At 39.0% G+C, this 22,239-nt stretch overlaps 2 protein-coding genes across 9 annotated transcripts; one reads left to right on the top strand and one right to left on the bottom strand.

Annotated features, from left to right (window-relative positions):
* Nucleotides 1-3,113: 3,113 nt before the first annotated feature.
* On the bottom strand, nucleotides 3,114-7,474 carry LOC122079435 (ankyrin repeat-containing protein BDA1-like). 3 transcript variants are annotated; one of them, XM_042645907.1, is made up of 3 exons: nucleotides 6,760-7,474; nucleotides 3,821-4,085; nucleotides 3,114-3,727 (listed from the first exon to the last, which is right to left on the bottom strand). In XM_042645907.1, the coding sequence occupies exons 1-3, from the start codon at nucleotides 7,357-7,359 to the stop codon at nucleotides 3,297-3,299; spliced, it is 1,296 nt and encodes a 431-aa protein (XP_042501841.1). In that variant the 5' UTR covers nucleotides 7,360-7,474; the 3' UTR covers nucleotides 3,114-3,296. The 3 variants fall into 3 exon arrangements, with proteins under 3 accessions (XP_042501841.1, XP_042501842.1, XP_042501839.1); XM_042645908.1 differs by having other exon boundaries at nucleotides 3,114-3,330; XM_042645905.1 differs by having other exon boundaries at nucleotides 3,114-4,085.
* LOC122079434 (pentatricopeptide repeat-containing protein At2g35030, mitochondrial) lies at nucleotides 7,453-21,990 on the top strand. 6 transcript variants are annotated; one of them, XM_042645904.1, is made up of 6 exons: nucleotides 10,619-10,976; nucleotides 11,087-11,145; nucleotides 11,895-12,099; nucleotides 12,240-12,330; nucleotides 19,505-19,558; nucleotides 19,644-21,990. In XM_042645904.1, exon 6 carries the CDS (start codon nucleotides 19,669-19,671, stop codon nucleotides 21,664-21,666), a length of 1,998 nt encoding a protein of 665 aa, XP_042501838.1. In that variant the 5' UTR covers nucleotides 10,619-10,976; nucleotides 11,087-11,145; nucleotides 11,895-12,099; nucleotides 12,240-12,330; nucleotides 19,505-19,558; nucleotides 19,644-19,668; the 3' UTR covers nucleotides 21,667-21,990. The 6 variants fall into 6 exon arrangements, with proteins under 6 accessions (XP_042501837.1, XP_042501838.1, XP_042501835.1 ...); XM_042645903.1 differs by lacking the exons at nucleotides 10,619-10,976; nucleotides 12,240-12,330 and adding an exon at nucleotides 7,453-7,629; XM_042645901.1 differs by lacking the exon at nucleotides 12,240-12,330 and having other exon boundaries at nucleotides 10,619-10,831.
* The last annotated feature ends 249 nt before the right edge of the window (nucleotides 21,991-22,239 follow it).

Here is a 22,239-nt window from a genome sequence, read left to right as displayed (position 1 = left end):
CCAGATAAGAGTGAGGTGAAATGACACCCCACCACTGTGAAATACAAGAACATTAACCCATTGATGCCCATGTGTGGCCTCTCATTGGTCTTGGCATGAGCCACACGACTAAAATTTGTTCTTTTTTTGTGGGGAGGAAAGAAAGGAGCGCTCCCTATCGAGGTGTACATCAACATCACCATGGATGGAATTTTTATTTTCACAAGGTGGTACATAATTTTATCACCTCCTATGTTTATTTGCAGGAGCTGGACGACCGATTTTTTTTTTGGGTTTATATTAATCGGCTTGTGAAGCTTACGGCATTTTGGCATGATAAAAATTGTTTTTATCTTTGGGTAAGATAAAAATAAAAATAAATAAATAAATGAATAAATTGTTTTTTACATTCACGAATAAAGCACTAAGGATATGGATCATTATACCAAAAGTAGGGGTGCAACAGGGCTGGGTTGGGTTGGGTTTCTTAAAATCCTAGCCCAACCCTGAGTCTCATTAATTAGGCCCAAACCCGCCCTAACCCTGACTCAGGGCCACAAAACTTCAACCCAGGCCCAACTCTTACCCACCCTGATTGGCCTTGATTTTTTAGGGTTGGGCTGAGGTGACTCCGATTGACCCTGATCCTGACCCTAACCCTGGTTTGCCAGCAAGGGCTAGGATGACCTTGATTGAACCTGACCCTGACCCTGACCCTAATTTGCCATCAATGGCCGGGTATACCCTTGTTTTATTTATTTAATTTTTTAAAAGCAAGAGAGATTTTTTTTTTTTGTTGGGATAAAAAAACCAAGAGAGATCGGTGAGAAGATATATTAAGGGGTTTGAGGTGTCACTGATTCAATGTCAAACAATATATAAAATTAGGCTAATATCAAGATTAACATCAGGGTCACAACCAGAGTCAACATCAGGGGCAAAAACTAAGGCCAGGCCAGGCCAAAACCAGGGTCAATAGTCAGGTAAAAAAATCAGGGTTGGGTTCAGGGTGGGCTAGGCCGGCCAAAGACATCAACCCTTACCCGCCCTGACCTTGACTCAGGGTTAGAAATTTCAGGGTCAGGCCGGCCCTCAAGGTCAAAATTTTTGATCGATACTTGTTCGGGATCAGGGCGGACCAAGGGCAAGTTCGGGCAGTCAAGGCCAAACTTGCACCCCCTAACCAACACCATGTGATCATGAAGTCAAATGTTATACTAGTGAAGTATTAGATCAACAATAGATTATACTTTGATTAGATAAATAGTTGTAGTCAATAAAAGAAAGAAAGAAAGATAAGTAGTTGCAACTCACAATCCACTGGCTGCTTTGCTTAGATCAACATATGTTCAAGAGGATGAGTAGAAGACTGAGGCTTAGATCAACATATGTTCAAGAGGATGAGTAGAAGACTGAGGCTATATTTGGTATGAATTTTTTAGAATCCATTTCAATAATATATACCAAACGCAACTAATATTTTATGTGGATTGACATTTTGAAGTGGTAAAAGGTTTAGAACAAGAGAATCTTTGCATAGACACATCTTGTTTTATCATGTGGAAGAGTGTTATTATAAATCAAAGGATTGGATATCTAGAAAATGGTGTACAATGGTAATTTATCGAATTTCAGCTTTAAATTCAATCTTTTACCCTCCGATTTAATGTTATTCTCTTGTATATGTCTAACTATAATATAATCTCATATTTACATTCTTGGTAGTAAAGATTTTTTTCTTTTAATGCTTTGTTAATTAAAATTTAATATGTGAACAATGGATCTTGAGATCCATCTATTCTCAAAATTCCATCCCTAGTTGAGTTTCCACATGGCAAAAATAAGTATAGCAGTATGGTAATTACATGTTTAGGACGCATGTATCAAAATTGCCCCCTTTTGAAACAGGGGACCAATAAGTTTCTTATGGAAATAGTGAGGCATTTCATCAATCTCCCCCCCACCCCCACCCCCACCCCCACCCCCACCCAACTGTTGGTGTATGATGTCTTGTATTCCGTTGCAGTTTAATCCAGGGAGTACTGGTGCAGCATCTAGACAGGCAGGATGGCGGTCCCACTAGCCGGTTAGCTGGCCGTGGGGATTGCAAGGGGGGCAGGAGGCCCCCATGCATAACAGGGGGTATAGGGGGGCGCAGCCCCCCGCTCGAATTTTTTATTTGAGGGCAATTGTAGTTTAATCCGGATTAGGGTTTTTTCGCTATATATATTTGTAGCGAGGGTTTCTTTCTCTATAATGCAAGCAATACTGAGAGGTGTGAGGACGAGCGCTGTAACCCTATTCTCCATTGATAGTGAAGCAGGATCTCATCTCACTGGGGACGTAGGTAACCTTATCGAACCTCGTAAAATCCGTGTGCATTGTTTGTTTTGTTTTTTCCATTATCTTCTGCATCATTTTAGGGTTACATATCTACACCCCACCCCACCCCATCATACCATTTTTTTATTTCTAGTATCTAATCTCAAAAGTTCTTGTTGGTTACCACTGAGGTTGGCATCACTAATTCTCCTAGGATACCAATTTCCAAGGAAACTGGTGCCAAAATCCTTGGGTAAAAGGCTTACGGATGAAATCAAAGGAAATTAATATATGATTCCATTCCTTTTAGCTTCCATTGCTTTATTTTTTTATTTTATTTTTTTCTTTATTTCCTTTTGGGGAGGGGGAGGTTTCCTACTTAGTCGTATGGCCACTGTACCAGCACAGTAAACAACTAGAAAGACTGGTCAATGAAATAAGATATACCATATAGCACAATGCAATTGGGACCTAGCATTGCTCTTAGATATTTCCATTGAAGGGGCTTGTATTCTCTTATTTGCACTAATCAGGATGAAAATTACCACACTAGTCAAGGCTGTCATTGATCTCTTGGTCAAAAAAATTGAGCATCAACTGCGCTAGGAATATAAAATTTTAGGCAACAAGGTTGGTAGCCTAGTAGAAGGAAGCCCTTGTCCCATCACTGTTCTAGTCGGCTGACTGGGGGTTCGAGTCAGCATACACTACTATTGTTTGTTGATCCTGCAAAAACATTGCTTGCTTATGGGGGCTTCGGCCTAGGGATATGATTACTGCCATGGAAAACCTTTTTCTTTACCCAAAAGAAAGAAAGAAAAAATTGTCCAAGGACACCATCATGCCTCATATTAACTGATTGCAAGTTCAAATACAAAGAAATATATGCAAATCCTAAAACCAAACTGTCAAAGACGTCAAACAATCTCAATATGTAAACAAGTTTCCTCATTCCTCTTCTTCCTGTTATAGTACACCACTTCACAAAGAATTAGTCAAGTCTGCTCCCACTTCAATAATTCCATAGCTCTACTGCGTAAATACATGATTCCCATGGCAAAGAGTGTAAGAAAAAGCACCGGAAAAAGAACTGCGTATAAAGAACTCGAATACAAAGATGTTGTAACACCGTACGTCGCGAGTATTAAACATAATGCAATTAATACAGAGGCTCTTAAAGGGTATCCTTCTGTGAGACTAAAAGTTATAACCACAGATAGACATAATGCAGCATAGTTTAGAAGCATTATTGTTAGGAAAGTCCCTGGATTCTGAGTAGCCAAAACTGGTGTTCCTGCTTCATGGGCTAGTTGTTCTAATCTACTAACTCTGGATGATGGATTACTGTTGATGTCATTACTACTGCTTGGATCATAGTTATCTTGCCATAGACCTCCTGGAGGGTTGATACCAAGTTGATAGGTTGCTGTTACAATAAGAACAACTACTACTAATAGTGCATTCCTTACATCACTTGGAACATCTCTGCGTAACACTGGGAATAGGAATTCTAACTTACTTGCTATTCTTCTTGTTATTCTTCGACTTCGAAACCTCTTAATGGCTTCCCCTGGTGGTGGAAGAAATGTAATAACTTGTTGCCCTATCTTGGCCCCAGAGTTGCGAAGGATTTGTAGCATTTGCATTTCCTCCTCATCCGGTACATCAATTGTATGATATAGTAAGATATCCAAAGCTGTAAAACCCTCCGTATTAATCGCATTTATGGGCACTGCCAAAATTCCGTTGTTTGTTGTACTATAACGACATACCAATTTTACCATCTGTAGAATTGACATGACAGGATTTACTCTCATTGAAAAAAAAAAAAAGTTCGATATATTAACGCAGTAGAAAAGTAAGTTTGTACCCAAATATAAATGTAAAAAGAAAATTTAACTTGTGATGGATTTTGTTACAAGGGCATTTCTTTGACCATGTGGCATCTATAATGAATATAGATGAAACCATACGGCTAATGGAGGATCCCACACCCATCTCACTAGTTAAATTTCAAAAGTTAGTTTAAAGTTTAATATAATGGAAGGGACTGGCATTTCTTTGAAGTCACCTTTAAGGTAGTTCCCTTAACTATTTTGGGCTGGAGCTTGGCTGGCTAGACGTGTATATTCTATCTCATTGACCCTCCCACGTTTTGCTGATGTGGTTAGTTGCAATAGACTCGGTTTCATGAATACTTAGTAAGGTGCAAGTCGGATGGGCTCACCCAAGGTTGTGAAAACCCAACCTCCAACCTGATACTTCCTAAAAGCCTAGCCTTGACTTGGCCCAGCCCAAAACAAACATTAAATCCACCTCTTTTTCAATACTAGTGTCTACTTTCCTGTCTCCATTATGCCAGCCGTTTGATGTACTTTGGAGTAGTTGGTGCACTTGAGAGGATCTCGTTCTACATTGTTAAGACTGTTTCTTTAATCCCAGGAATCCCCCTCCCTCGTATTAAGATCCTCTCCATCTAAGGGTGGCTAGAAAAGAACCAACCGGACACAAAACAGGAGAGAGAAAGATATTAATAACATCCACATAAGAACAACTCCTATATCTGTCAGATTCCTTTGCCTATATCTATAAGGGAAGATTGTTGGTCTTGGACCTTTACTCAATCAGGTGTTTTAAGTGTTTTTACAGTTAGGTCTGCTTACTACTGTGCTCTCTCCTCCACTTTCCAAGCTTCTCCCTTCCAATCCCCTTTATGGGATCAGATCTGGAAACTTAAACTTGTGCCTAAAATTAAACTTTTTGGGTGGCGTTGCTGTAATAATGCTATTGCTGTGAAGCATCTTCTGTTTAGACGAAATGTGGCTGCCTCTAGTTGTTGCCCTTTGTGCTCTAGGACGGAAGAATCTGTTGTTCATGCATTATTCAAGTGCTCCTTCGCTGCTGCTGTTTGGTTAGTATCCCCTCTCAGATTTGATTAAAATACTTTTAATGGTGAGACTTTCAAAGACTGGTTAAATTTCCTTTTTGTTCAGTATAAGGATATATCTAATATTGAAGATTTTCATCTTATTTGGTCTACTACTTTGTGGCAGATATGGAAATCCAGAAATAATGCAATTTTCAACCATGTGGATCAAGATTTGCATGGAGTGTCAGCTTCCATTCTAGCTTCAGTTTGGGAGGGCCATGTTTGCATTGGATCTGTTGTTCCTAAAGGGGTCTCTAATCTGAATTTGAACTCCCATTTAGCTCCTAAGATTGTTGCTTTATCTGAGTTTTCTACCCTGCCTTCAGATCATTTTACTTTATCTACAGACGGTGCTTGGCAAGCTTCTTCTGAGAAAAGTGGATGTGGGGTGATTTTAAAGTCTGTTGTAGGGAGTTTTGTGGCTGCTCGGTGTAGAGCTGGTGTGTGTTTTTCTGCTGCCACGGCTGAAGCAGAAGCTGTAAGGGATGGCTTATTGTTGGCCAGATTTTTAGGACTTTCTTCTCTTGTCATCATTAGTGATTGTTTAGGTGTAATTTTTGCTTGTAAGGGCTTTCCATCTTCTTTAGATTGGGCTGCCTCTTTGATTGTGAAAAAACATTACTAGTTTGATAGTTTCCTTTAGTTTTGTTCGGTTTAGATTTTTACCTCGTGTTTCCAACGGGGAGGCCCACTGTTTAGCACAGGGAGCTGTTAGATTTGATTTGACCCGTTGCTGGTAATCTCATGCCCCCCGACGTATTACTCATTGTAACTCTTTGGGAAGGAAATTTTCCTTCTCTGATTTTGCTTAATAAATTCTTTGGTTTCTGATAAAAATAAAATAAAAATTAATAGTGCACATAATCTACCAAGATAATAATAATAGTAATAATGCACAGAATGGTCATTGGAACTCCTAAAAACTTATAGAGAGAGGGTTCCATGCCGCCAGTGTGGGGTGAAATCTGCATCCAACACCAATTAGTGTTTTGAAAAAGGTATCATCGATGTTGGGTTCATATTCTCAAAAGCAAGTGACAGAAAATAATAACAAATTCATGTAAAAGAGAAACTGCACAATGGCAGCGTAGGCTGATTAGCAATCTGTTTCGTACTTTTATGTTGATTATGGGAAAATTGTTTATGTTGAGAGCAAGTTCCATGTGCCCAAAAACAGGGGTGCGAAATGATCCCACGCTCATGAAATGCAAAATGACACCATTGTTGATGTTTTCTCGCTCATGGATGCAGGGCCTCGTTCCCCACAATAAGCACTTCCTCGGTCATTATATTTTGGGATCCAGCTCCTCTCCAACGACTTCGGCATTCAACCATTTACCTCCTATCAAACAGATGGGATGACTTAGACACACATTCTAACACCTATCAACACCTGAATATGCATCTCCAAATCATCTCAACCGTTGGATGAGATGGGAGGTAAATGGATGGCATTGGAGAAAATCCTTTTTCCTTCACCCAAAATAAGAAAGAAGAAATTACCATTGGAAATGAAAGATCTGAATTACCTCAAGTTTTCTTCTTGATGCGGCAAAGTGCAAGATAGTGTTACCTCCATCATCAACCCATTTTAGCATCATCCGTCGAACTGGAATATCATCAAGCCATTTCAACAATTCTTTCAAGGCATAATACCTATCATTCTTCACAGCCAAGTGAAGAGCTGTTTCCATCCCAACCGTCAATTCCTTTATAGATTTTGGCCGAGCAGAGAGCAATTCTTCCAAAACATCTTCATTCCCAGAAATAGCCGCCGCACAGTGAAGAGGAATCATCTTCTCTCTACCTTTAAGAAGACAAAGGTTCTTATCAACCTTCAATAGATCTCTCACTATCTTTAACTTTCCAATTGCTGCAGCTATGTGTAAGGGACTAAATCCATCTTCGTTTAGCTTTCTAGCAAATTTAGGTTTCAGATTTGCGATCTCTGAAGCAAATGGAGTATGGCCATTGATCACAGAAATGTGTAAAGGGGTATTTATGAATCCGATCTCGTCTACCTTATCGAGAATAGTTCGATCTTCGTTGAGGAGTGTATATAAGCCTTCTATATCTCCAGCTTCAGCTACATCGATCAATCTCTGATCCATTTCTTCTGTGAAGAGCATATGGTGATTGCTGGATAATCTCGTCAACTTGAGGCTGGAGAAAACCTGTCGGGATTCTACCTTTCTGAAGAATCCATTAATTTATCACTCTTTTAATCGGATTTTTAACAGGTTCAAGAATTTCCAGTTTTGTTTATATCCGCGTGTTGCGACCTGCAATAATTTATGACGGAGAAATATCACCACCTGGTCGTGTGGCTCCTGCGCCAGATGATCGAGGGCAGTACCGTAAGCTTTTCCGCGTAAGGAGTAAGAAAGACCATGTGACCGGTAGCGTTCTCTCTTGCCCATTTATAAAAAAATGATATATATATTTGGGAGAGGGAGAGGGATAGGTATGCCGTTGATATCAAATATGCTAGTGGATAGCACTAATAGGAACACATGATAGAATATCATTCATGAAGGATATGAGGGTCATTTTAGAAAAAGGGAAGAGAGAGATAGACACAATGGGTGCTAGCATACTTGATATTGGCGGCATACCCAACTTTTTCCCTATATATTTTTAGATGATATAATGAAAAATGATATCTCCTCATGTATCATACGTGCACACACATCGGGCATGGCCTTTTTTTTAACTTATTATTTTTGTGAGAGAAAAAGCTATTTGGTCGTAGAGGCTAATGCAAGCTTGTGTTTAAGGTAAGGGTGTTAATCAGTTCAATTCTAAGGTAGACGGTTTGATTTGGTTCGATATAAGATTTTTTTCAATAAAACTAAAACTGAATCAGTTAATAAACAGTTTCATACATTAAAGCCAAAACCATTTATAAATGACTTCGGTTTAAATGGTTTTAAACAGTTTTCTTATGTTTTCTAATTTTTTCCAAAAGACTTCTTTACCTTTAACTTTTGTAGTGAAATGTATTAAGTTATAATATTGAATTGAATTGTTTATTATTATATGATTTTTTTATGATTATTTAATATAAGCTTAATTTATTATTATTATTATTGAAATGTATGTAAATTTAATATTGAATGACTTGAACTTACTACATATATATTAATCGGTTTAAAGAATCATTTAAACGGTTTACTAATGGTTTAAACTTTAAAATCAAAATTGAATTACAGCTTAAATTATAAAATCAAAACTAAACCATTTAGTAAACGGTTTCACTGTTTGATTCAATTTCAGTAAACAATTTCGGTTTCAGATTCACATCCTTATATTAAGACATCCAAGAGGGCATAAGGTGTTTTTTTTTGCCACTTTTGTGTCTAAGGGTAGAACACATGACCTGATAATAGCATTCTTTTTCTTTTTCTTTTTTTTCAATCCAAGAGCATGGCTCCCACATCTATGAGAGACCCAATAAACACACCCTGCGGCTTTTGATAATGAGAGAGAGAAGATTTAGGGAATGGTATTGGTCGATACCGATTTGGATTAGTGGGAATTAGTCGATTTTACCCTTACTTTTTATAAAAAGTATTAATTTTTTTACTATTTTCCCCTTAAAATGATCCAAATCGATCAAAGATCGATCTCAGTCAATACCGATCCGATATGACCAATGTAGCTGATCCCAAACCAATACTTGAAACCATGAGAGAGAGAGAGAGAGAGAGAGAGAGAGAGAGAGAGAAGGATGTAGACATAAGACCATGCTCTCCGAGAGAGAAGTTTCTTCCATTTCAAACATCAATCCCTTCCCCTTCCCCTTCCCCCTTTTCCCTTCCCCCTTTTGACGAGGATAGTAACAGGAAAAGTCAAGGAATTCAAGGCAAGGTTTTAAAATCGGGGCGAAGATACCGATCCGAATCACTCTATAGATCAAACGATTTTATCTTTAGGGTTGAGGTTTTCTGGTCGGACGCCTCATATAGGAATCTTGTGAGGGGTGTTTTTTGGACCGTTGGATTTAAATTTCATTGTCCTTTTGCGCTGCTGCTGCTTTGCTCGTCTTCTCCTCCTCCTCCCCCAAGTGGAGAAGAGAAAGGAGGGCTCGGCTTAAGATTTCTACTTTATTCTCTTTAAATTTTCATTATTCCTGGATTCCCCAGCCGCTCCGTCAACAACTCCATCGGTTAGTTTGGTTTTGGATCGAGACTATCGCAATAGGTTTTCTGGTTTGAGGTCAGAGTTTTCTTCCTTTGACCGTTTCTTATTCACTTGTTTTCGTCTTGCATTTTATTTGTTATGGAGTGATTCCGTGTTCTTCTAGTTTCTTTGATTAGTGTTGTCTATTGCATTCAGCGTATGGGCTTCACGAGTCACATAAATTTAATATGAGAACGTTTCCACTTTCTAATGAAGATGGGTTTCCTTTTCTTTGAGTTTTGGGGTGGGGATTCGGGTTGCAAACTTATCTTACATCGTTACATCGGACACTCAGGCTCCGATCTGGGTTAGAATGAGATGTTCGTCCTCTAACATGCACCTCAAGATGGTCGTGGTCTCAACTGTCGAGGCGGACACTCAGGCTCCTCCCGGTCCTCCACCACCGAAATGGCGGAACCAAGGGGGGTTGTTGGGGGAGGGCAAAGTCTCAGATGGAGATCGATAGAAAAACAGACGGAACGGAGGACCAAGAAAATGATGAAGCTGTTCTCCCCACTTCTGCCGCTCTGATTTCCCTTAGAAACAGGGGAGTGGAGATTTTGGAACGAAGCCATCGACGGGAGAGAATCTTATGTCGAGATTGGGATCGGTTAGAATCAAAACGAACTCCTTCGATTACATATGCAAATTTAAAAAGGAAGAAACCAATCAAGAAATTCAATCAACAGACCTAGGGTTTGAAGAACAACAAAAAAATCCCCGCACCAGAGAAATCTAAGGAATTGGGTTCATGACTACGATCCAAATACTCACCGGCAAACTGAGGTCCGATGAATCCGGTGAGTTGCCTCTTTCAATAGCAGAGGCAGTGAGCTGCTTCTTTCAGTAGCAAGGCCAGCAGAAGCAGAGATGAGAGAGGAGAGAAAATGAGAGGAGAGACGAGAGAAATAAGAGAAACAGACATTATATAATCAATGAACGGCTATGATTTTGAGATCCCTTTTGAAGGGATAAGATGAGCCCCGACCAGCTATACGGTTAGCTAGTCTGCCGACCAGAAAAACTTTTGCCTTATCTTTATTATATTAAAAAAAATCAACTTTTGTTACTTTTATCCATGGTATTGGACCGGCAAAATTCAGATTGATCTCAATCAATGCTAATCCAACTCGAGAAATTTCGCCAATTTCCTTCCGATTTTTTAAACTTTTATCCAAGTTCAGTTAGGGTCAGCCCGTGGCCACTCGGGCTATCAGGGTTGGGCAAGAAGGAGCTGAGACCGGCAAAGCTGGCTTGGGCTGAGAAATCTCAGCTTACCCTCTAGCCGGGCTGATCTGGGCTGAGCTAAGGGACCTAGAGTTGCTGTGGTTTTGGGAAAACCCAACCACGCTTTGTCCGCCGCGCAAACACTCAGCCTTCTCCATTTTTCTTTTGCCAAAGGCTCCCTCCATCTCTCGGGTCTGCAAATCCAAACTCCCTATTATATTCTTATTGGGTTACATTTTGTTCTTGCTGCTCCATCTTAATGGACTGGTTTGCACTGAAGTTATTGGGGGAATGATTTGTGTGGTATATGTGGTAGTGGCTGTATGAGCTTAGAGAGGTTTACAGATGGATGATGAACAAAGTTTCTGAATTTTGCTTTTGCTCATACAAATTTTATCTTCGATTTTCATACTTGGCTCAGAGGGTGACCTTTCTGTTCCTGTACAGGTTCTCTGCTTTTATCGCCAATCTTTCCTTCCCAACCTAAAGGCGAGAATTGCTGGCAGGTTACTCTCTCTCTCTCCTTCTTTTCTGGATTCTTGCTTGCTACAATGGTTAACAATGTACCAACTTTGATTACATTGCCGAAATTAGAGAATAATTTTTTTAATGATGGTAATCATGTAAAGAAAAATTTATTCTTTTAGAATGGTCAAAACCTTGAATTTTAATTGCCTTTACATGACAAGTATGTGCTGTCAGTTTGGCTCAAGCAAAGCTATGATGCTCTGCTTTCATTTTCCAGTACTGCCTACTTTCCACCTCTTAAATTGGCCACTTTCATTGCTGCTTACTTACAGAGGGCAGAGAGGCTTTCCATGCATGTGGAATGAAACAGCTGAGGAAGCTTTTGGAATTTGGAAGTGGGCCAATTCAAATTTTACCATCAAGCATTAGATTGAGAATTGTCACATAAGCAGGGAATCTTTGAAGGGGGGAAGGGTAGGCTCTGCTGTAGGTGGGATTGGGATCCTAATGAGAAGGCAGTAATGTTTCTTAATGGATTATAATTAGTTAGTACTTAAATTCTGGAGGTGGAATCTATGAGAACCTTACTGACCTTATGAGCACCATATGGGTCTGGGAAGTTGTATTAGCTCAACATAAGGACAGAAAGTTTTGAGAGATTATCCATGGATGTATCTTGAATAATTCCATAGTGATGAAGAATGTGCAAACTTCTTCAGATCCTTTCAATTCAGGTTTTGTATTTATTAATTTAAAGGTTTGATACTCTATTTATTATGGTTTTCAGGTTGAGAAGGCAGCAAGAGAAGAGCTCAACGAATACTTAACTAGTGCTCTTGAGGTGAATTCTGTATAATGTACCCCTGCATTTGAAACCATGAACATCGCTACCTGCTTCATCAATGAGAGGCTGATCAGTGGTGCTCAACCAGCTGATCTATAGTTGGAATTGGATGGGGTGGAAGAAATAGTGAAATGTTGATTAGCATAAGGTTCGTAAGGTTCTCATGCCCCATGGTGTATCCTCCATTATTACCAATCTTTGATTATTTATTCTGTATCCATTCAAGAAGACTACTTTGGTTTTATACATGAGCTTGATCAGATGGGTATTGGGTAAAAATGGCCGCAGGGAATGGTGTCTTTGCCACTTTAGGGTTGGGACTTGGGAGTCCCCTCAGTTTGTTGCCCTAAGAGCAGATATGAATGCTTTGCCAATCCAGGTTTATCCCTTGCTTTAGCTTTTCAGAAAAGAGGTCAAAATTAAATACTCCTGTATGGTGTTAATGACCTGCTGTAGTTGGGATACAATCCTATAATAGCCTAATGTTTCCATTTATATCAAAGCTAGTTTTCCTTTCCACTCCAAAGAGCATGCAGGTGAAATTCAAATGAGATTTAAATTAACCTTTATAGTTGCATTGCATGTAAATGTGAATAAGCTAATTAAGCAGCTACAAGCGGTAACAGGAAAAGGAGTGTGGGGGGAGAAAAAGTCTTAATGTCTATGGGTTAGTCCTTGATAAGATATAGGAATGTTCAGATTCTATCGATGTATTTCAGATACTCTGTTGCATCAATAATTTAGGATCTAATTAGCGACTTGTATGCTTTTTTTTTTTTTTTTTAAATGGTACACTATAGAAGGGGGAGGGGGAAGGTAACTGCCAGGAGACTCAACTTGAGACTTCCTGGTGAGTGTGGGCTTGGCGCACCACAACCTCACCAACTGCGCTAGGCAGTTGTTGGTTACGTGTATGCATATTACTCACTCTTCAGGACCCCAATACAACTCTTCAAGATCTCACTTGCAGTGGAACTGTGTTTTGTGAGAAATTAGTGGTTGTCAACTGTTATAAATTTATAACACTGTTATGACTTCAGTCACCTTCTTCCTGGGAATGGATCATCAGACCAAAGTTCTGAAGTTTCTACCATCTTTCAACAAAATTGGATCTTTGAATTAAAGTACATTAGGATCTCTAGCAGAAACTAAGAAGTATTTCCTCAACGTCTTCCTCTATTCATTTAATCTCTTTTTGGTTATATAGGAACTCAATATCTTAGAAAACCCAGCATGTGTCTGTATGGAGTATACAAGTCTATGGACCTATTATCAATGATTATTCTAAGATGCTGAAATTGTCATATAGCCAAACCTGTGGAGATTGATTACAGCAAAAACACAAGGGCCATTTCAAGGAATACTAGATTGTAGTTGGAGGAAATCCAGAATCATGAATATCTTTGATACAATTGCCTTAGAATGGCTGGATAAACATGAGTAGGTTTAGAAACCTAAGCTCAAATTAACCAGCCCAAGATCTAGTTTAAAAGATGAGATGGGCTATACAGAGGCCCTATTAGAGGCTTTCAATGGCAGTTATAAATTAGTCTTTAACTATTTCATTTTTAGGGGGAAATTTTGTAAGTTCGATCCTTGTAAATTTGTTAGTGTTAATAGTTATAGTCTGGTCCTTTATGGACTGAGTTTTGTATCACCCCGAACTTCCTTAATGAAAAATGAGACAAGATAATGTGAAGTATATAACTAATTAACTATTCCAATGTAACATTCTACCTGAGATTGACCGTTGAGATACCATCCAAGCCCTTTATTCCCTTTTATTTGCTATTGCATTTATTACCAATCCATAAAGAACCTGATGACATCTATTAATTAGAAACTTATAAGTACCAAAATTACATAATTGCCCCCCAAAATTGTTAAATATTAATTATAACTACCGTCGTGAGCCTCTAATTGGGGCTCTATATGGACTTAAGGTAGAGTTCATCTCCTTAGCTTTTAAATTGGATAGTCGGCTGATTCTTTTGACCTTGGGTTTCCAAACCCAATCATGTTTATCCAGCAATGCTAAGGCTGTTTGTATCAAATATTCTCCAAGTTGCCTACTTGCCTCCAGTTTCTTGTTTTATTTTTGTACTTCTCATTATTCAAATTTTGAAGTTTGTTATTTGAGTTATCCTTCTTATTGTACTTGGTTTTTATATATCAATCACTCTATATGAATACAACAAACACCAAGGGACATGTCATGGTGGTTGTTTGGACAAGGAAGAGACTTTTTATCAGAGCCTCACAAGAGCAGATCAGGGCGCTGACCTGAAAACTCCTTCATCCAAATGCCCCTTTCTTTTGAAATATATTTTGTGCTTATAGTTAATAAATTGGCCATAGTCAAATTGTTTGGGAAAATTTTGAACTGTTTGGGAACTGTTATAATGTCATGGACCTTTCCTTTTAGTTATTTGACTACTTCAGTTTATTTAAAATTTTCTTGATTAAAAAAAGGTGTCTCAAGTTCTCGTTTCATGGAATCCAGAAAGGCAGAAACTCACACTTTTTTTTTCCGACTTATCCATTTTCTATTCATTGTGTATTATTCTTTGATTGCATCATTTTGTTTTTTGCCTAAATCATGCATATTATTTCTATTGGCTCACGCGTGAGGAAAGTTTCATTGTTTAGACTTTAGAGGGTATTATATTTTAGGGAGTGCTTATAATGAAAACTGTTAGCTTTCTCTGCCATGTCATTATGCTGCCATACTCATATGTTGACAAAGTTAGAATGGAACTGAACCTGGACCCTTCATAATATCTACGTGGAAAATGGTAGCATTTCGTGAATATTTTTGCTTCACTTTGACTGTATTCATTGCAGTGTTCTGGATTTAGTTTTGTAGAGAGTAGAGATGAAATGTTAAAACTAGCTTCGCTGTTGCTGCATTCATATTTTGATTTTCCTTCCCTTTTTTGTTATTTTTTATGTGGGTGGGTGCGTGTGTAATTGACCAATGAAAGACTTGAAACAACTCCTATTCTAATTAAGACTCCAACTTAAACTAAATTATGTAAATTCATATTCGTAAGTCTTACCCTTATCTTAGGCCTACTAAAATGGTCTATTTTATTCAACCACCTCTCCTCCGCCCCCCCCCCCAAACCAAAAAAAAAAAAAAAAAAAAAGGTGGCCTATTACAAAACCCATTGGAACAAACGCTCAACATGTATAGAACTCAACACAAAGCTTATTTCCACTAAAATAAGCCCTTTTCTGTAATGTATCGGTCACAAGACCAGGTTTAGGTTATCTTCCTGACAAACCACTGGCTAAAAACTTGATGGTTGTATGTACCGGCAGTTTGTGATGGGAGAAAAGAAGTGGAATATGGTAGGGAATAAGGGAGAAGAAAACCGGATCGATAGGGTGATGGAGGGCTGGTAAGGGAAGAAGGGGGAACCAGGGAAGAGTTCGGAGTAGCATGGGGGAAAGGGAGAGAAGCACACAAACACACTCTAGTAGAGCTCAACCAATTCTTCATTCACTTTCAAATATTTAATACTTGTCCATCGGTTACAGCCAGTTTATAGAAAAGAAAAGACATGGATTTGGAAACCCAACTGAAGTAGGAAACTACACTAAAGAAGGAAACAAAGCAAACCAACCCTAACTCTTAACTCCTGCGTATTCTACTTTGAAAAATAAAATACATAATAAAATAAATAAATAAACTACTAAATAAATCACTTCCATCCCTTGTTGGATCAACACCCTTAGTTGGACCAGTTCTTCTTGGCTTTTGGCTTCCAAAGCCAGTCATGCTGGTCCAACCAATCAAGTACTACTGTGTCATAGGGAGAGAGGATGAGCCTTCTCTTGGCTACCAACTCAAATCCAAATGCATGTTCAGTCCAATAAAAAAAAATGGTAGAATGCTACTATTATCTAACTTCCTAAGATAAGTAAACTAACTTAGAAAATACTACTAGGACTCTTAACTTAAATTAATAAAACCTCAAAACATACTCTAAATATGATAAGACTTCTCTATTTAATTCAAAACTAACAGCTAAGGAATGGGCTCCACAACATCCCCATACTAGTTATATTTTAAAAATAAAATAAGTTCTCTCTCACCGCGTGGTACTCCGCAAAGGCCATCATCGCGCCTTTTGGGTTGTCATATATATCCAACCAGTCCTTCGCCTCCTTTATAGCTTCATGACTTGCTCTGTACTCTCGCCCAATCTCCCAATGCATGGTGGGCCACTGAAAGCCGCTCTGGCACCCCATAGCTAATGGTCCCTACTATTATTACTATCAACACTTGAAACCAAAAACTCAAAAGAAATGTAAAAATTATCCTATGTATTCAAGCCTACATTATTACAACGCATCCAAGTTACAAAGTACAAATCAACCACATCAATGGTGGTGATCATGCTCCTGCATAGAATTAGCACGCTTAACTTTGAGTTTGCCAACCCTTTTTGACTAACATCATCTCTCCTTTCTCTGATGACACCGTGGCAATGGACCTTTCATTTGAAATTGAGTGTCCTTTCTCATTATAGATTGTCTTTGGCATCAGCATAATTGATGCAGGAGTATCTCCAGCAGTTTATTCTGGACTTGATTTGTTTCTGGTATTGACCCATCTAGGGTGTGATCATGTGAGCGCTTCTCAGCAACACAAACTTATATTTATATGTCCACATGTAGGAAGGGGAAGGGAAGGTGGTTAGTGAGTAATCTAGCCCATTTAATTGAAGAATGACAATCGCAGTCCACTTCACATAACCATGAACTTAAATTATATTGAAGGAAAATCCAAATGGATAACCATGGTCCATTTAGTCTGAATTGCAAAGGCCCATGGCATCAGTGGGCCCAACTATTGTGGACTGTACAGATTCATTTCTATATCAGACACAGTCTGCATGGAACCTTATAATGGAAGGATTGCTAATATATAACACACTGTAGAGTTGTTTATAAGGAGCCATGAGTTACCATGGTGAGGAGTTAGGGAACATTTTCTTGTAACTTGTAAGTACTGCCATTAAAAGGGGTTGTAGTCACAAGGAGACATCATTGTTTTTTTTTTTTATCATGAGAAAAGGAAGCCCTTTATGAATGATTTTAATGGCAACGAGCCAACTTTGTTGGAATTTTTTTCCTTCCCCCTAAAGGATTACAATGGGGTGTTCTATACCAATACACATTTTTTAGGGGAGGGGGATAGAAATAAGAGAGAGCAAATGGTACAGTGGGACTAAAACGGGTGGGAGAGAGGTATGAAGTGAGAGACAGAATGAGTTAGAGAAGGAATTGAACACGATGTGTAATGCACATGTGCATGAACGAATGGTACATGAGAGGATGGGAAACTAAAAAATTGTGGCTGTAAGAGAGGTATAAGATAAGATGAAGAACAGGGAGCTATTGGAACCACTCAAGTTGTGTTGAAAGAGATACACAGATGGGGAAGCATAGTTTGAGAACACGGAATCGGGGTTGGGATCCGTCAAGGCCGATACCGATCCAATCTCATTCCAGATCGGCCTAGATCAGCCAGAAATACCCCCTGTTCCATTTAAAAATGCTTTTCTTCCCATTTTACCCTTCATCCATACCAATCCACTGATACAGTATCGGCCAAGATTAGAGATCGGTCAAATCCGATACCAATTCGATCTGACCTATTCATGCCGATCTGATCCGATTCTTCAAACCATGTAGAGGAGGGAATCAGTGGAAGTGATGCAATTCCAACAAGGGTTTACACAAGGAGAACCAAGACCAAGGTCGACCCATGTGGCTGACTGGGTCGACCCAGATCTGGTCCAAGGCAGCCCACGGTTTGGGCTGCTGATGGGGTTATTAATTAGTTATTTAGTTTCTATTTTGAAGTCCTAAATTAGTTTCTAATTTCAAGTCATTGTTAGTTTTTAATTTCTGTCTAGACTAGTTTCTATTTTCGTTAGATTCTAATTTCCAGTTTTTAGTAACTTCTTGTAATCAATTTTTAGTAACTCAAATTTAGTAACTCTGAGTTACTATTACTTGTAAACCCTCCCCATCATTATAAATAAAGATGATGGCTCTTTTAATGAGCCACGATTTTGACAAATTACATGGCTGCTGCTGCTGCTGCTTTTGCTTTCTCTGCAAGAGAACTTCCTTGTGTCTGATCAAGGTATTGGGTTTGGTGTTTGATCCAAGCAACTCCTTGTGGCGAGAAGTCCAGAAGGTCTCTCAAGTTTTATTATTTTTTCTTAACAATTTCAAGTGTTCTTCTCAGAGATCTACTGCTGTTAGAATCAGGTATTTATTGTTTAAAGTTTTCTGCCCCGAATTCTCTGTAGAAGTACCATCGGCCCTGTCTGCTGTAGCTGTTAGAAGTGTCTGTTAAGGCTGAAATTCTGATCGATTATTCTCCTATTCCCCACTAAGGATCGATCCATATCTGGGCTGATTCTGTGCAGCCATTAAAGAGATATTCAAAATCTCTCATATTTTGTCCTGTAGTGATTTTTTCAGAACAGAACCAGAATCGATTGCTTTGGTTTGTCCTATTCTGTTTCTGTGGTTCCTGCTGTTGATTTGGGACTGTTACCTCATTTTATTGTTGCTGGTTTTATTTATTTGATCAACTAATATCTGACCTAAGTGGTATTGAGTACTGAGATCGATTGGTCTGGGTTGTTTGTCACTGCTGTTTTATGATATCAGTCATTGAATACAAGTTGCTTGCACTTATTCGTACTGATTTCAGCCCCTGGTTTGATCCTATCTGACTACTACTGGTCTGACTTACTTGCTACTGGTTTTCTGAGATCGTTATATACTGTTACTTCTATTTTCTGTTGGTCTGATTATAGTGGTTTGTGGGGTGTAATCTGGTTGTTCTCTAGTCTAAAAGTTCCTGCAGTTTTGGGATTGGTTTGGTTGTCAAATCCATTCCTACATTAGACAGCAAGAGATAGCAATGTGGAGGAGTTATCTCTTCTCTTGCATTTCTTCCTTCGAGAAACAAGCTCCAAAACCACCCACACATCCAAAACGACTCCACCCTTTTGACATCTAAACTGTGTTGTACAAACTTTTTATTAAGTCTTTGGGCTGGTAACGGAACCACCTCAAATAAGCATCTCATGTAATGGCTTGATGCCACACGTCACAATCGATCTTTTTTTAATTTTTTTTTGGCTTGTCAATTGAAAGGTATAAAATGCTTCTGGGCCCAAAAATTCCATGGGTTTGGGTTGTACTTGTTGGCTGGTCAACAAGTTTGGGTTTTATTCAAATTTGTGTGTTAACCCTCAACAGGAACATCTCTACAGCTTAAAGCCTTTCGTTTATGTTATCAAACTCAAACTAACAATTCCATAGCTCCAATCTTCCTGTTAAGTGAGACCACACCAAATGTTTTCTTATCTGTTGCTGGTGGAATACTGATAGTTGGTAATATTGCTTTCATTTTATATCTCAACTTGCTTCTTCTTGCCTCTCCTTAGAGGAGCGGAGGGAAGCATGTTTAGAGGTTTAACATTTGTTTCTGAACTGGGATCTAAATTTTGGTACAGGTGCTGCTTTATCATGATCTGTTGTGAATGATGCAGCTACTTCACCACACCAAGGTTGGTATCAATTGTTTCTTTGGTTTTCAGTATCTTCCCATATATTTGAGGAAGCATATACCTAAGGGGTTCACTCTACTTGTAGGTCATCCCAATGCTTTGTAAGCAACATGGACGCATGTGTGAGGCCATCAATAAGGCTTCTTCAGAACACAGGGAAGAGATTGTTTTCCACTGCTGCTTTCATACCATATAGAATCGGCCCAGTTAGGCTAGCTGCACTAACATCAGTTTGTTCGCCTCTTCTCATTGTACCTGATCTCAATTTGTCATGGACAGAGCATTTCAGTCGGTATTATCGCTCAGACCACAAACGTAGTGAAATCTCCACATCAAAAAGAGATTATTCTATAGATCAGAATGTGGCTCGATCAAATTGGCTCATCTCCAAGCTCAGCAGAGAAGGGAAGATTGCTGAGGCTCGTCAAATTTTTGATCGAATGCCTATGCGGGATGTTGTTACATGGACGGCTGTTATCTCTGGGTACATCAAATGTGGAATGGTAGAAGAAGCACGGCTTCTCTTTGATGAAGCGGATGCAAAGAAGAATGTTGTCACATGGACAGCAATGTTGTCTGGCTATATCCAATTGAACCAGATTTTAGGAGCAGAGGAGCTTTTTAGACAGATGCCTCACAAGAATGTCATCTCTTGGAACACTATGATTTCTGGATATGCACAGAATGGTCGAATTGATTCTGCTTTTGAGCTATTTCAGAAAATGCCTGACAGAAATGTTGTTTCTTGGAATACAATTATAACAGCCATGGCTCAACATGGAAGAATTGACGAAGCATGGAAACTTTTTGATAGGATGCCCGAAAGAGATGTTATATCTTGGACAGCAATGATTGCAGGTTTATCACAGAATGGGAGGATTGATGAAGCACGAGCACTATTTGATAAGATGCCTCAGCGAAATATTGTTTCTTGGAATGCCATGATAACTGGTTATGCCCAAAATCTGAGACTGGATGAAGCTCTAGACTTGTTTGAGAGAATGACTGAGAGGGACATTCCATCATGGAACACGATGATTACAGGCCTTATTCAGAATGGAGATCTAAGGAGAGCCAGGAAATTATTCAATGAGATGCACATAAGAAATGTTGTCTCTTGGACAACGATGATCACTGGATATGTTCAAGATGAGCAGAGCGAGGAAGCTTTAAAGGTTTTCTCAGCAATGCAGGCTGATGGAATCAAGCCTAATCAAGGAACCTTCGTTAGCATATTAGGTGCTTGTAGCAATTTAGCAGGGCTTGGTGAGGGAAGGCAAATCCATCAGATCATAAGCAAAACAGTTTTCCAGAATAGTACCCTTGTACAGTCGGCCCTCATAAGTATGTACTCCAAATGTGGGGAGATAGAAATTGCAAGAGATATGTTTGATAGATCAATCCAAAAGGATGTTGTATCTTGGAATGGAATAATTGCAGCCTATGCACACCATGGCTATGGTAGAGAAGTGCTCCACCTGTTCAAAGAAATGCAGAAATACGGGTTCAAACCTGATGATGTCACTTATGTTGGGGTGCTCTCTGCTTGCAGCCACTCTGGTTTGGTGGATGAGGGTATGAAGTATTTCGAGGAATTAAAGAAAGACGGATCCATTGATGTAAGAGAAGATCATTATGCTTGTTTGGTTGATCTTTGTGGGCGAGCTGGAAGGCTTAAGGAGGCGTTTGATTTCATAGAGCATTTAGGGACTAAGCCATCTGCTAATGTGTGGGGAGCTCTTCTTGCAGGGTGTAATGTTCACGGGAATGTAAAGATAGGGAAATTAGCTGCAAGGAGACTTCTAGAGGTGGAGCCAGATAATGCAGGGACTTACATGTTGTTATCAAACATATATGCTTCAGCAGGGAAATGGAAAGAAGCTGCTCGAGTGAGGTTGAAGATGAAGGATGAAGGGTTGAAGAAACAGCCTGGTTGTAGCTGGATTGAGGTGGGGAATAGAGTTCATGTGTTTGTGGTTGGTGATAAATCTCATAGTCAGATTAAGCTGATCTATGCCATTCTCAATGATCTTCATATGAAGCTGAAGAAGGCTGGTTATGTTCTTAATAAGGATTTGAATTTGGATGAGGGTTTTTCAATAACATAACTTGAAAGTAGAAGACTTCAGGATCATAGGTCATAGCATTGGTAAGATTATTGTAGCAAGCTTGAATGCTTGATTGGGGATGTGGAGGTTGCTGATTTACTGGCTCTAGCATGAGTTATGGGCCATTTATATGGTTAGTTAGCTGCTTTGCATCATTGTTGGTGTAGAGTAGCTTCATAGCAATCACTGTTATATATACTGATATATACTGATCCTTGTTAACGTTCGTTGCCATTTGATTCATTGTACCATTGAAGAATTCAGGTGTAACTTTTGTACTCTCTTGGAAAGGAAAAAAGAATGATTTTTTCTTGGGCCTTCTCATTCTTGAGTCTGCTTGGATCGATGGATACGCCCCAATACTGTTTTTTAAAACTATGGTTCCATCATGGATGGTTCTGAAACCCATCCATCACATCTTGAATTACGGGTGTCCACTAGTTAGCCCTAATATGTTTATATTAATTTAAGGCCTCACATTGTTTTTGTATGTTTAGGTAATCAGGCCTCATAAGGTAGAGCATGGACATTTATCTATTCAGTTGGTCGATTGATTACTGATCCATAATTAGA

Source organism: Macadamia integrifolia, chromosome 5 (genome assembly GCF_013358625.1).
Source record: "Macadamia integrifolia cultivar HAES 741 chromosome 5, SCU_Mint_v3, whole genome shotgun sequence".
NCBI classification, from domain to species: Eukaryota; Viridiplantae; Streptophyta; class Magnoliopsida; order Proteales; family Proteaceae; genus Macadamia; species Macadamia integrifolia.
This window is presented reverse-complemented; position numbering and strand designations above follow the sequence as displayed.